The sequence below is a fragment of the Nicotiana sylvestris genome, chromosome 3 (genome assembly GCF_000393655.2).
Source record: "Nicotiana sylvestris chromosome 3, ASM39365v2, whole genome shotgun sequence".
Lineage (NCBI taxonomy): Eukaryota > Viridiplantae > Streptophyta > Magnoliopsida > Solanales > Solanaceae > Nicotiana > Nicotiana sylvestris.
The window spans coordinates 9,106,588-9,122,480 of record NC_091059.1 but is presented as its reverse complement, the minus strand read 5'-3'; the positions used below and the strand labels follow the sequence as shown (position 1 = coordinate 9,122,480).

General features: G+C 39.7%; 1 protein-coding gene across 1 annotated transcript; it reads right to left on the bottom strand.

Annotated features, from left to right (window-relative positions):
• Nucleotides 1–646: 646 nt before the first annotated feature.
• LOC104224867 (cytochrome P450 714C2-like) lies at nt 647–2,940 on the bottom strand. Its single transcript, XM_009776589.2, has 5 exons — nt 2,550–2,940; nt 2,211–2,434; nt 1,867–2,120; nt 1,437–1,791; nt 647–1,335 (listed from the first exon to the last, which is right to left on the bottom strand). Exons 1-5 carry the CDS (start codon nt 2,842–2,844, stop codon nt 910–912), a joined length of 1,554 nt encoding a protein of 517 aa, XP_009774891.1. The 5' UTR covers nt 2,845–2,940; the 3' UTR covers nt 647–909.
• Nucleotides 2,941–15,893: the final 12,953 nt, after the last annotated feature.

The following is a 15,893-nucleotide window of genomic DNA, read 5'->3' as shown; positions in this document are numbered from 1 at the left end:
AACATAAAAACAGAACTGTAGAAGAAGTAGAAATTAATTCGAGTCCACTGAATTCACAGTGTTTCCTTAAGGAACTTAATCTCATCCTAGCACCCGAGGTTATGGATTATTTCCTCCTAGGATAGAACGGATTACACAATGGTGTAGCGGTACTTCAAACCGTAGTGTTACAACGAACACAAACGACGGCAGCAATCACGCTGACGTTGTTTGTTTTGTAAGAAAACAATGCAGAAAGGAAGAGGAGAACTGTCATTTATGCAAACCGCCAAATTTAAATTATAGCGGGAAAAATTAAAACGGAGAAAAAATTAAATTACTATTACAGAAACGGCTAATTTTGATAAAATAATATTGCTTTAATCTTAATATTAACAAATAAATTTGGTCCAAAAAATTAATCAATCAATCATTTGACCAAATTCGAAGCCAAAGCTAAGTGACGACGTGATGCTTGCCTTCTTCTAAACTCTTTAAGAGCTAAAAAGTGCAATTGTATATATACCCATCAAAACTCTTTTCCTTCTCCAATATGGGACAACGTCCCTTTGTCAAAGAGGAAAATTCAAATATTTCATTTTTTCCCTCCATTTCCCATTCACTTCATTAGAAAGCTAAACAAAGCTTAAACCCAATCAGACAGGCATTCAGAAAATTCAGTGCTTGATTATTCTTTTTTTTTTTTTTAAATAGTTTTCGTTTACAACAGACACTAAATCCTAATACAAATGGTACAATACAGATCCATAGACAACAATTACTATAAGAAAAGATTCTAGCTGTGGTGAATATAAGGAGTTGAGTTGATTTCTACACAAGGTAAAAATAATAATAGCACTCTAACAAATAAGGACTTACATATCCAAAACACTAAATGCTTGCAACACTAAATTATCAGTCATGATCTGATCATAATTTCTTAACAAGAAGATGAACTCCATATTGAGGCTCAATAACCACACGATAGGTAGGCGAATGAACGTATTTGGGCGAGAGGGAGAAAGAAAAGTGAGATAAAAGAAGTGAAATAAGCATCTTCAGTTCGAGTAAGGCAAAGTTCTGTCCAACACATACTCTTACTCCAGATCCAAAAGGCATGTACAGGTATGGATGTGTACATGCCCCGGTCACTCCATTCTCAAACCTATCTGGATTGAATTCGTTGGCATCGGGTCCCCATACGTTTGGATCTGTGTGTAACGTCGTTGCCAGTAACCAAATATTTACGCCCTTTGGTATGCAAATGTCCCCGAACTTCAAGTCAGCAAATGCTTCTCTTGGAAGTACTGGTACTGGAGTATATAGTCGCAATGTCTCATTAATCACCTTTGTCAACTGTCATAAGATATGATTCGAAGTATTAATTAGCTGAAAATATATTTTCACTTGATACCATTTTTTGCAGGATATATAAACAAATTAGTAATAGGTAATACCTGCTTCATTCTGGAAATCATATCATGATCAGGAAGTTGTCCTTTACAAACTTCAATTACCTCAGCACGAACGCGATTTTGCCATTCTGGATAGACAGATAGTAATACGAGACACCATTGTGCGGAAACAGCAGTAGTTTCATATCCAGCTAAATAAATGTTTTTACAGTTATCTACAATAAATTTATTTGCAGAATCTTTTCTCAACCCACTACTCTTGGCAGCTTCAAGAATAGTTTGTAGCAAATTTTTCTCGATTCCAGCTTGCTTTCGTTCCTCGATCACTTTTAAGATGGACGTTTGAATTTCTTTTTCCAGTGCCTTAATCTTCCTGTTTCTCTTTGTAGGGATATGCCTGTTACATTCAAGGCCAATTAAATATTCTTAGCATAAGAATCATTATTATCAATTGAATAAAGTTGAAGTGCACCTCATTCCTGGAATCGCGTAAAACACAAGATTCTTGGATACTGTCAACCATAGAGTAGTAAGCTTAGAGAAGATTTCTTCACCCTCAATGTAGCTGCTTCCAAAGCAAGTCCTAGATATCACCTCAGCCGAAAACCTTCTCATGTATTCGTCGATGTGTATTTCTGCAATTCCACCTTGAGCGGCCTTCTCTATCTCGGCTTTCCATTGCTCTACTACCGTAACTGCAGCTTCTTGAATCAATTTGATCATTCCCTAGGAAGAAGGTTAACTCAAAACAACACGTCATATATATACAACGGGTGATAACTTTATACTATTCGAGTATTCGTTACTATTTCATACCTTAAGTTTCTCCAAGTGGAATTCAGGGGCAAGAATCTTCCTCTGGGAATTCCATTTAGCACCAGACGAAGTTATCACACCATCACCAAACAAAGGCTTAAGTAATTCCATATGATAAGGGGGTTTGTCAAAATTTGTTGAAGTGTTCATGATCTCTCTCACCATCTCAGGTTTAGTCACTCCTAAAATTTGCGTACTCCCAATCGATATCATGAAAATTTCACCTATTAATTCAAGGTACAATAAAGTTTCAGAACTGCTAGCAGTAATTTTTGACAAGAAAAAAGAAAGGAAAGAAGGCGATATAATTATGATTCTTGAACACATATATATAGTTACCATATTTTTCAAGCCATCGATCAACAAATGGAAAAAGAATTGATTGAATATTGTGAGAAACTGGGAAATCATTGCTCGTGCCACTCGCTACTGATGCATGACTAAAAGCGTTATGGATCTCCAAGAGGTTCCCTAATACGAGTGTACCTGGAGGCCCCCGAATACCCTGCTTTTGCAGAGCTAATCGGAGCTTCAAACGCTTAGCTACCAACGTGTTGTATAACTTAACAAACAATCCAAATAACAATATCAACATCAGGGACAATAGCACTTTGACGAAAGAATTGATCTCCATTGTTAACACTTAATAATCAATCTCGCCTTTCGTCCTTTTAATATAACTAGTGGATAGTCTAACAGGAAAAATTTATAATGTACTACTGCTAAGTATGAGAAATGTGTAGAATCATGTAAGGTGAAACATAACATCACTGCATCATGGGCAGAGGCATGTACAAAGATATGAAATTAATTGCAGTTTCCTATTTAAGAAATTGTAGTGACTCGTGTTTACACTTTCTTAGCTGGCTATCTTCTTTTTGAGTAAGGGAACAATTATATACAGTAAAACTGATAAGCAATCTCAAATTTGTTGACCATTGTTTCTCTTTTTCTGAGTCTTGTTGTTATAGTATGGATTGTGCATTTATTTGAAGATCTAGGCTTTTAATGTTTCTATGAGACAAAAACAGCTGGAAAGCTAGCATCAAACTAAATGGTAATTAGTCTTCCTCTACTTTTTCTCTGCTTATACATATGAGAAGAACTGTTAGAGAAGCTTCCCAAATATACATAAAGCAAAAAAAGATTTTCCATCTGTACTACTTTTGTTAGGATGATGGAAATTGTTTTCTTAGAAAATATTTTCTTGGAAAACAAGTGATTTCTTACTTATTTTACGATGTTTGGTCATTAAGGAAAAAAATAGTGTCCCAACTCCCAAGAGCATTTTAATATAATTTAAGCAAACACTATAATTCTAGACATAGACCCTAAACCTTGACACACGATCCTGAACCTCGACCCTGACGCTGCATCAACACTCGACCCCGACCATGACCCAGGACCCGAATTTTGACACCGAGCCCCGAACCCGAACCTGACCATTTTCCCTGACTACACACCTCGACTTCGACCTTAACCCCAAACCTGAACCCGTACTCGACCATGGTCCCCGACCCTGAACCTGACACGAACCTTGACCTCGGACCCCGCTTAGTTCTTTGTTCTCAGCTACTTCCTTAGAGCTCGTTTGGTACAAGGGATAAGGGAGAATTAATCCTGAGATTAAATTTGAGATGAGTTTATCTCACGTTTGGTTGAGATATAATCGCGGTATAACTAATCCCAAAATTACAAGATTGTTATGTGTTGTTTCATAATTTATCGTATAGCATTGTATTGTATTATACTGTATCGTTTTGATGTATACAATGTTTCGATAGATTGTATTGTTTGCCGCCGTTTCATGAAGTCATGCACCAACAATATGAAGAATAAGTTTCCAATATTATAAAGAAAAAATAAGGTATTAGGTAATATTATTATACAAAAAGGTATGATAAAGGATAAAATAGAATTTTTGTAATAATAAAAGAGAGCAAAATGAGAGAAAAAAAATAAGAAAACGACGCGACCACACCAGATAGGTTGTCCCATAAAATGACACTTTTCGTCGTTATGTAACGACGGATTTAACAATACGATGCAATAAAATTTAAGTAACAATCAAAACAAATATTGTATTTAAAGTAACAATACAATACAATATAACGACGAATTTAACAATACGATGCAATAAAATTTAAGTAACAATCAAAACAAATATTGTATTTAAAGTAACAATACAATACAATACAATACAATACAATACAATACAATAGGTAACAATCATCCAAACAAGCCGTTAGTTATCCCGGGATTGTAGTGTTATTTTTATCCCTATGGGAGGGTGGGATAATAATCTCGGGATAACTTGTTTCCCAACCAAACGACCCCTAAGACAGTGAGTTAAGCAGCCATTATATGACCATATGATATACTTCTCTGCAGAGATTAAGGTCAGAAGAAGAGAGCAAACCTAAAAGTTTGAAAATTACCAGAAGTAATTGCTGCGTAAGTCTTTGCTGTCTGAAGGGTGTCACCGTAATTTTCAGTCCAAGATAGACAGTATGATGATCATACAAATAGCAAGGAAATATATAGCAGCATCAAAAGGAAAAACAAGAGCATATATTTCCAAATAGTATAGCCACTATACCATTGCCAGGAATTATTGCTTTTGAGAATGTTGTTGATAGCCGTTGTTGATCAAAACCAAATTCACAGGAAAATTTCAGAAAACATAATACTACCATCAGATATGAGTGAACTAAACCCTAAACTTCATAATCGAAGATATAAATGTTTTGCCCGTTTCAAGAAAAAAAAAAATAATGGCGATTTTACTATTTTAGGAGTTACTAATAGTTTTAGCTTTCACCACCATTTCTTGAAATATTTCTTAAACAATTCTTAATTATAAAATATGACGAGTTAGTGTTTGAACAAAAATATAGATCCTGGTTCAACCAATTAGATTTAAATGAAGAGGAGTCAATCTTAGCTAATAATAATATCCTAAAGACAAAGCTATCGGTTTTATAAAAAATAACTTATATATACCCGGATGGTAATGAATGTAAGCAATAATAACAATGTTCAATGATCCAAAAAGATGGAATATGACATTAAATAGTAATAAATAGAAATAAATGGCATTTAAGTAAATAAAAAGCGTGTGAGTCACCTGAAAAGGGGTGAGATCTGTGGATATTCTCTCTGACAATAATGAGTGATTGATAAGTTTTTGAATACTTAGATTGTCCTTGGATCTAGTGGAAATGCTAGACAAGAATCTTAGTAAAAAGTTTTATTTTTATATGCTTGTAATAGGACCAGATTCTCTCTATAAAGTTAATGTATTTTTTTACAAATGAATATCTCATGTCCTCTATCATTGTGTCTCTTTTTATTTATAAGGAACATATTCCTGGAAACCTTAATAGTACAGGTGCAGAGAATATCTACTAGAATATTCTCTTTAGTGTCCCATCTTGGAACTAGCCGTTATAACTCGGTCAAGGATGCTCGACCTCGACCTTGACCTTTTGATGACTCCTCGACCTTGACCCTTGTTGACTCTTCGACCGTAACCATTATTGTTTCTAGAACCACTTCAACCTTAGGCAGGCCTTTATTGGAGTCGTATTAGTGACACAACAACCTGTGAATGCCTCCTTAATGCTAACATGACTTAATCATATTAGCGATAATTTTTGACCCATACAGTTAGTTCCTCTGCTTATTGAGGTCGCCTCGCAGGTGAGCTTAATGGGCGGATAATGTCGTTTTCGGTCGAACTTATTGAGTAAGCTGCAAGAGTCGTAATCGTTGTGTCGAGCAGGACACGTGGCCCTCTATGGGCCGCAAAATTCAAATACCTCTAGTTTTCTAGGCGATTTGTTGGAGTTATCCTGTCCAAGGAACATAATGGTGCCATGGCATCAGGCATCATTATGACGTATATTTCCGATGTGTTGCCTCGATTCATGTGTGACCCTTGATTGGATCTGCCGTTTTGATTCCGGTGCCAATTATGACGAGCCATTTTTGGGTTTAGTGCCATGATATCTATAAATTGAGGTTTTTGGACTTGAGTTTGAAGTTTGCTTCACCTGACTTTCCAGGGCTTTATCCTTCTTGCCATTTTCTTCTCTAAACTTCACTCCTCACTCTACTGCCTTACTCCATCTCCAATATTTCCCATTCATTATTCTTCTTTACTACTTTGCACTATGTCTGACTTACCATCAAATGTTGGTGAAGGGAGTCGTATTCCTCCTTTAGCAGTTGTGTTTCCCCCTTCATGGGGAGGGTGCTCCTACCATTGTCGATGACGAAGAGTTTCCGTCAGTGGAGGAAATAATCCCCCGCAATCCTGACTTTAGGCCCGACCTCACCCAATTACCTGACGCCACGTTTGGAGTCTTTAAATCGACGATCACGCCTAAGGAATTAGCGGAACTCAAAGCCAAATTCAGTCTTCCAAACCATGTCGAACTGATCCCGGATGGTGGGGACGTGGTACAGGTTCATCGCCCCTAATACTGCGCTTTGTACGTTAATCCTTTTCTCATCGGTTATCCGTTCCCCCTCCTTCCGTTCGTGGAGGAATTCTGTCGTCACTTTAGGATGCTGACCAAATTTGCCAAGCTGGCCAGGGTTAAGCTGACGTTGCAGTATTTGGTTCATCTTTTTGCTCCTGGCTTCTATAGCGGGACAATGCTAAATCTTCGCTATCGTAGAGGCATGTATTTGGTAGTAAAGCCAGATGATAAGGCTAGTCGCCAATTATGGCTCAATTTTTTCTACGTTAGGACCGAGAAAGTTGTGGCTAACACTGATGGCTTTCCAAAGGCTTGGAATTACACACGTAAGTGCTCAATTCTTTTTCTTGTTCGCATTCTTTTACTTACCTAAAGTTAGTTGAAGGACTTTTTCTTTCTTTGTAGCCAACACTCAGCCTCCCTTTCTAGTCACGCGCATTTTTGAGTAGGTCGAGCAAATCATCCCCCACGTCATAGGAATCCACAACTGGCCGAGCTTTATTAAGAAGTTCAGACCGGTTCTTCCTTCGATAGGTAACTTTCCTTATTGCTCGTGGTTGTTCCATTTTTCTTTATATGCCGACTCATTTGCTAAAGTCGACGTTTGTTTCTTTCTCAAGTAGGGGATCTTCTAGAAGGAGCCGATCTCCGGCGCCATCCTTTCGGAGGAAAGCTGATGCCCCTTCAGTTTCTGCCCCTATTGTGATTACTGTCGCTTCTGTGCCGACCCCTTCCTCAGCCACCGTAATCCAAGAGCCCGCCCCCGTTCTGTCTTTTGCTTCTGCTCCTCAACTCCTTTGACTGATTGATGAGGACGATGATGTCTCTCCTAAGGATGGTAGTCTGATGCCTCGTAAGAGGAGAGCCGTGGATTCAGGAGGAGAAAGGTCGGTAGTCGTCGACTTGGAAGAAAGTGACTTTGTTTTCTAAGAGATGGCCACAGTACATGTTGGAGAGAGCATCAAGGTGGGCTCCGAGGTCTCGCACTTGGATGAGATGAACACGAATACATTGATACGTCCCGCAGGGGAGGCGGTCAAAGGTGGGATACATGATGACGGCCTTACACTTTCGAGGCAAGAGGAGGACTCATCTTCTAGGGTCGCAGTGGACGTCCCCTTATGCTTTGATTTCTTTTGTAAGATCTAATTCCTTTTCTTAGTTTTGCAACAGTTATTCTGGAGATTGAGAGTGCTCGTCAAGAGAAGAGACGTAAAAAAAATTACGTGGAGCTTAAGGACAAGTATACAACGTGCCTTAAGAAGTATTGGGAGCTCCGGTGTTGGCTTCACAAAGGCGGCAATGTGCGCCAACTGAGGGAGGACTTGAAGAAGAGGGATGGGGAGCTGATATGAGTTATGGAGAAATGCAGCATCCTTGAAGGGACATTGAGGAGCAAAGCGGAGGAGCTTGAGCTTAGCAAGGGCGTAGAGGCCCTGATCTCTAAGCCCAAGTGGTCCTACTGCGAGTCCAACTCAAAGAATTCCAATTTAGGGCAGAGGCTCTTAGTGGCGAGGTCACCGAGAAATAGGAGGAGCTTGACAAGGTAGAGTCTGCTCGGTCAGAAGCTTAGAGGAGAGTAGAGTTCCTTTATGTGGAAAATGGAACCCTTCATTCTGAGCGAGAAAATAACTTATTTACGATGAGTCTTAAAGAAGAACGACTCGATGAAAGGATTGGGGAGTTGGAGAAAGAGACCTCTGATCTTTATGATCAATTTGCCACTCTAGAGGCCGAGAAGGCCAAACTACTTGCACGACCTTCTTTATCTACGACTTCTGGTTTCCCCAACGTTCCTTGTGAGTTGTATGAAGAGTGGATTCACATCGAGGTCCGATTGGGTGTGCATCGTGAGTTGCATGTGGCGGGTCTCATTCCTGCCACGGACTTTGAGGATGCTTGGGTCAAGGCTTGTGAGGCTCTGGTTACTTGTGGTTACGAGCCGACTATGCCTCGTCCTGGCGAGGAAGATGAGGATGGTGTGGATGATGTAGATTGCCTTGAGGATGAGGCCTGGTATGATTCTATGTACCCTCCGGGCGAAGAGGGAGAGGGCGTTGAGATCAGGCTAGCAATGATATCGTGGGTCGTGATGGCGATGGCCAGTAGTAGTTTGTTTCTATAACTTTTTTGAGTATTTTTTCTGGCATCTTCAAGAGCCTTTGTAAGAAACCTTTCTTATTTGTTGTGGTTTATTTCTGTACTTTGCGTGTTTTGCTCCTTCATACTTTTGTCGTCGTTCTTGTATATATCAAAGTTTATTGAAATATGGCTGAGGGTCGATAGATGTCATTCGAACTTGGTCGAATTTTAACCTCTTTATATCGCGATCGAGGGCTGGTAGGTGTTGTTTGAACTTGGTCGAATTCTAACCTTCGTTAGGGTGCGGCCGATGGCCGATAGGTGTCATTTGAACTTGGTCGAATTTTAACCTCTTTAAATTGTGGTCGAGGGCCAGTAGGTATTGTTCGAACTTTGTCAAATTCTAACCTTCGCTAGGGTGCGGCCGAGGGCCGATAGGTGTCATTCAAATTTGGTCAAATTATAACCTCTTTAAATTATGGCTGAGGGCTGATTGATGTTGTTCGAGCTGGGTCGAACTTAACCTTTTGTTAGTCACAATCGATGGCCGATAGGCGTTGTTCGAGCGGGGTCGAACTTAACCTTTTGTTAGTCACAGCCGAGGGCCAATAAGTGTTGTTCGAGCGGGGTCGAACTTAACCTTTTGTTAGTCATGGCCAAGGGACGATTGGTGTTGTTCGAGCGGAACATAACCTTTTGTTAGTCGCGGCCGGGGCCGATAGGTATTATTTGAGCGAGGTCAAACATAACCTTTTGTTAATCGCCCCCGAGGGACGATGTATGTTTATGAATAAACGTAAGTTTCTTATTACTTTAACGTTGTTGCTCTGATTACATGATTGGAGAATGATACAAATTTTAGGCGTTGGCTGACGTTCCAGTCCTAGTCTATCTAGTCCCTTTATTGCTTGACTTTGAGAGTATCGAGGAATTGGGCAATGAAAGAGAAAAACAGTCCCTCCCTCGCATACTTAGACTCGAAGTGTCTCCTTTGTCGCCTCGTTAAAAACTTCCTTGAGAAAACCCTAATGGGACAAAACTTAAGTGAGGGAAAAAGAGTACGACTTCAGATACTTCTACCTTTTTAGAAGTTGAAGTAGGTGGCTGATGTTCCAATTGTTCGCTAATTGCTTTCCTTCCATTGTCTCTAATTGGAACAAACCCTTGTTTTTTTTGGTTGTAATTTGGTGCGGGTCGTCCTAGTTTGTTCCCAGCTTGCCTTCGCGCGGGTCATTTCTCGCTTGAGTTTTGGCTTTGAGTACGTAGTCCCCGACTTTGAGCGGCCAAATCTTTGCTTTCTTTTTATAATAAAATTATGCTTGCTGCTTTTGGCCGACCATCCTTATCTACACCATATCTCTTAGTTCGTCGATTTCATCGAGTTCCTGCCTTCTACTCTCATCATTACTAGTACCGCTTTCGTGGGAGTACCTTAGGCTGGGTTCTCCGACTTCGATTGGTATGCTGCCTCGGTCCCATAGACCAAAGAGTAGGGTGTCTGTCCTGTGATCGTCTTTGGGGTAGTTCTATACGCCCATAATACTTCTAGAAGAGTCTCCGGCCACAGTCCCTTGGCATCTTCGAGATTTTTCTCATGATATTTAATATGGACTTGTTGGAGGATTTTGCCTTTCTATTACCCACCGGGTGATACGGGGTCGAAAGTATCCTCTTAATATGTCATTTCTCAAAGAATTTGACGGTTTTCTTTCCCGTGAACTGGGGTCCGGTGTCGCAGCTGATCTCCTTGGATAGGACGAATCGGCAGATGACGTTTCTTTATATAAAGGTGATTACCTCTTGTTCACGTATTTGGGTAAACGCTCCTGCTTCCACCCATTTGGAGAAATAGTCAATTAAAACCAAAAGGAATCGTACATTACCTCACCCTGCTGGGAAAGGGCCCACGATGTCTATTCCCCACTTAATGAACGGCCACATACAGGTGACTGAGTGGAGATGTTCGTCTCCTTGGTGAATTATTGGGGCGTATTTCTGATAATGTTCTTCATGAATTCTGGGGCGTCCTTTTTCATGGTGAGCTAATAGTATCCTGCCCGTTTGAGACACCTCACGAGTACTCGATTGTCGGAGTGAGCACCGTAGTGGCCTTCATGGACTTCTTTGAGGACGCGCTGGGTTTGGTTTGCGCCTTAACATTTCACTAGAAGGTCGTCGTATATCCTCTTGTATAGGTCGTTATGGAGGAGATTGTACCTGGCTGTTTTCATTCTTAGTTTCTTGACTTCCTTTTTGTCGTCTAGGAGTGTGACGTCCTGCAAATAGGTGATAATATGATTGCGCCAATCCCAAGTTAAGCTTACAGATCTTACCTCAATTTGGTATTGCGATGAGTGGAGGAGGTGGACTACACTTTATCTCCGGTCTTGATACTTTTGGTAGCGGCGACCAATTTGACGAGGTCGTCTGCTTCAACATTCTGCGCATGTGGGATCTGGTCGAGCTGGCATTCATCGATCTCGGGCAGCAACTTATAGATCTCGATCTGATATTTTTGCAACCTTTGTTCTTTGATTTGGAAAGTCCTTGTGACTTGGTTGACTACGAGCTGGGAATCATAGTGGAGTTTCAACCGCTTCGTCCTATACTCGACTGCTAGCCTCAATACGGCAATTACAGCCTCATACTCAGCCTCGTTGTTAGTCATATCTGGGCATCTTATGGACTGGCAAATCACTTCGCCTATAAGGACCTCGAGTACGAGTCCCAAACCGGATCCGAAAGTGTTGGATGCATCGTAAGTGTGTAGGACCTAGAGGTCTCGTGTTTGGAGAGAAGATTGGATGGCTTCCTTCTCGACTTCGGACATTATCTTTGCACTGAAGTCTGAGATGATGTCGGCGGGCACTTGCGACTTTATCGCCGTTTGTGGCTGATATGTGATATCATGCTCGCTTAGCTCGATGGCCCACTTGGCCAGCCTTCTTGATAGCTCGGATTTATGCAAAATGCCTCTTAGGGGAAAGGCAGTAACGATCGAGATATGTGGCACTGGAAATATGGTCTAAGTTTTCGTGAAGCTATGACTAGTGACAGGGATAGTTTCTCGAGGTACGGGTACCTCGTCTTGGCATCGACAAGTGTTTTGCTAATGTAATAAATAGGATATTGTGTACCTTTGCTTTCTCGAATCAGGACTGCACTTACTGCTACTTCAGAGACGGCCAGGTAGACAAGGAGATGTTCCCCAGGTTCGGGCTTTAAGAGTAAAGGTAGTTATGATGGATATACTTTCAGTTCTCGTATAGCTTGTATGCACTCAGGTGTCCACTCGAGGGTGTTATTGTTTTTTAGTATGCCGAAAAATTTGTGACATTTGTCAGATGACCGCGTGATGAATCTTGATAAGGCGGCGATTCGACCAGTCAACCTTTGGACTTGCTTCTTAGTAGTAAGGAGCTCCAATATCCCTTCGATAGCTTTGATTTGGTCTGGGTTGACCTCGATCCCCCGTTGTGACAGTAAGAAGCCCAAGAACTTTCCATAGGCTACGTCAAACGCGCATTTCTCCGAGTTTAATTTCATTCCGTACTGTCTTAGTATGTCGAAAACTTCTTTCAAATGGTCGATATGGTCCTCTGCCTTTACGGATTTGACTATTATGTCGTCAATATAAACCTCCATGGTCTTGCTAAGCTGATCTTTGAACATTTTTGTGACCAATATTTGATATGTAGCCCCTACGTTCGTCAGCCCAAACGTCATGACCGTTTAATAATATGTTCCTCGGTAGGTGATGAACGTGGTTTTCTCCTGGTCCTCTTCTTCCATAAGTCTCTGTTTATAGCCTGAGTACGCATCCAAAAAACTTAACAACTCGTTCTCGGCCATTGCGTCGATGAGTTGGTCGATATGTGGTAATGTGAATGAATCCTTCGAGCATGCTTTGTTCAAGTCTGTAAAGTCTACGCACATCCGTCATTTTTCATTTTTCTTTTTGACCATCACTATGTTAGCTATCCATTTAGGGTACTTCGACTCCCTAATGGAGCCATTTTCTAATAGTTTCTCCACCTCCTCGAGGACAACATTGTTGACGGGTGGGGGTGGGGGTGGGTAGAGGGTAGAACGGATCGAAGTTTATTTGTATGTGGCGATCTCCTTAGGGATGCTTGACATATCTGCATGCCTGAAGGCAAACAAATCTGCATTAGTTATTAAGAATCGACTAAATTTACCTGATTTTTTGAAGTTTGCAGCTGGTGTAGGCCTTTTTGGTGCAGTCACTGGGATCTAATTGAACGGGGTAGAGGTCCTCTGCAGTCGAGTTTGCGGCTTTGACTATTTCGGGATCCATGATGACGTCCCTAGTCTCTTCTTGTGTCGACCTGACCCTGTTGATTGTTATGCCTCTTTTTCCTTATCTTTTATATGTTTGGTTGTCGTGTTGTCTAAGGCGATGCGATAGCATTCCCGGGACATGCGTTGTTCTCCCCATATGCTGGATATCCCCCAAGGTATTGGAAATTTGATTACTTGGTATATGCTGGAGGAAAAAGGCTCTCATGGGATGTATCCATAGTCATCCTTCAATGGCATTGTTCGCGGTGGCCTGGTCCATGATGTGGAATATCATCTCCAGCATTACGCCACCGTCCAAGATGGGGAGTGTAATTTCTCCCGATGTTCGTTCAACTGCATAATTAAAATCGGATAGTGTGATGCAGCGTGGCACATCTTATCCTCGAGTCACATCTGGGTAAGGACTCGGGGATGGATAATGCACGCTCCACTTCCATCGTCTACCATGATACATTTGACATCAGTATCTAAAATGCGCAAAGTGATGACGAGAGCATCATTACGAGGGAAAGTCAAACGTCGGCATCTGACTCGTCGAAGATGATACTTTCTTCGAGTCTGTCATACCGTTTGTGGGTAATAGATCATTTAAGTTTGTGAGTGGTGGTGAATTTAACGTCGTTGATAGAGGCGCCGTCATTTCCACTGATGATCATGTTGATAGTACGAGCTTGTGACGGGCTTCGGCATTCCTTGGTGTTCACGTCCTCTGGCGAAGTTATTTCTCCCCTTGTCACTTAGCATCTCTTTGAGGTGTCTCTACTGCAACATGTTTATGACTTCTTGCCTGATGGCGATGCAATCTTCTGTTTTGTGTTTGCGCTCCTAGTGGAACTTGCGGAGGGCGTCAGATTTTCTGGTGCTCGGATCAGACCTCATCTTTGGCGGTCACTTCACCTTCGTTTCCAATTTCTCCAGGGCATAGACTATTTCTGTAGGTGATACACAAATATTGTGAGCAGATAATAAGGGGGCATACCTCTCTCGCTCCGGTGAGTCCCCGTTCTCGGCCTGGATGGGCCTTCCTCATAGCGGAGAGAATAGACATAACTTTCTCATAACTTCCTCATACAGTTAGTACTCACTCTGTCCTAATTTGTTTCTCATCATTTTATTTTTTGTCCGTCTTAAAAGAATGGACACCTTTATATTTTTAGAATCTCCTTACTACCTTCCAAATTTCGCCTTTAACAACAATAATAACAACAACAAAAAAATAACGAGTATATTTTCACAAGTGGAGTCAGGGAAGATAGTATGTATGCAGACCTTACTCCTACCTTATAAAGATAGAGAAATTATTTTCGATAGATCCTCGGTTTAAAAAAAATATAATCACAACATTAATGTTAAAGAACTACGGAAAGAGAAACAGTAACATCTGCGAGAAAAAATAATAGAACCAAAACACATAAACACATACGACTAACAGAGATCTAATACTAGGAAATACGAGAATAACACTAGTACTACCGGTAAGAACCAATAATGAAATGTTATTACGGAGGTTTACATGATTTGTATGGACCCACTAGAATGGTACTTTACCTTTAAGGGTTTTATAGTAAGATGACTAAGATCCTTCATTTCTGATCAAATATTTTGGTTTGAGCATTGAGAATAAAAAACCTAGGTAGAAGCAACTTTTCCTTAAAGAGGCCTTATGCAACAACGCAAATTCTAATTAATCAAGACTCCAAAAGAGGTATCGATCGGATAACGGACGGAAAACAAAAAATATACTAAAATGGTAATTTGATATTTTATCTCTCCCTCTTAATTTATGTAATCATCCTTTTTTCATTAGTGTAGTCTAAATAAAATAATAATATAGTTTTATATTTGAAAATAATTTAACTTTAAAATTTTCATATAGTAAGAAGTTTTTATAATCATACATGCGTTTTGGCTTGTTAAAAATTACAAGTTTCAAAAGGTTTCAAGATACACAAATATTATAATATGTTTAAGACCATAAATTTTAAATTTTTTAATTTTTTAAACTCCATGACTAGTTAAACTACGTAAATTAAAACGAACAGTGTACATATGAATTTATGTGTCAAAAGATCCTCATTTCCTTCTTAACTCTATGTCAAGTCTAGTAGTGTCAAACAAATTAAGATGATGGAATTAGTATTTTATGTATATCTGAGAATTCACAATAATAAGATACACTGATCCTCACACCGTCCATCTTTAGAATTATAGTCTAATAAATAGAGAATCTCACCTTTTGGCAAACAAAAGCAAAAAATAATTAGAACAAGACAATCTCACCCTTAATCTCCTCATTAATTCTTCATTATTATAATGTAACCATATCCCAACATTAATTAACATATAGCCCAAACACAAATCTTAAATTTATAAGTATCATCATGTTCGGTGTTTGTAATTACTATTCCGTCCAATTTGGTGCTATTATTTGCTTATTAGTTTATTTAAAGAAAATATCTTGTTTTATATTTAACAATAATTTACTCTAATTTTTTTTATTTTTCCTTAATAACATGCCTTTAAAATATTTCGAAAAGTAACGAGTATTTGATCAAAATTTTAAAAAGAACTTTTATAAGTGAATTATTTTAAAAGTGCTTTTCAAAAAAATACTTATACGGAGAAATTATTCTTTTCAGTTTCTCAAAAATAATATTTGTTTCTACTATAAAATACTTTTTCTTCTAGGAAAGCTTGACAAACATTTCAACTTTAAAAAGTAATATTTGACCTTAAAGAAACTTGACTAGACATGCTATACGTGTCATTGAGGAAATCTCTTTAAGGACCG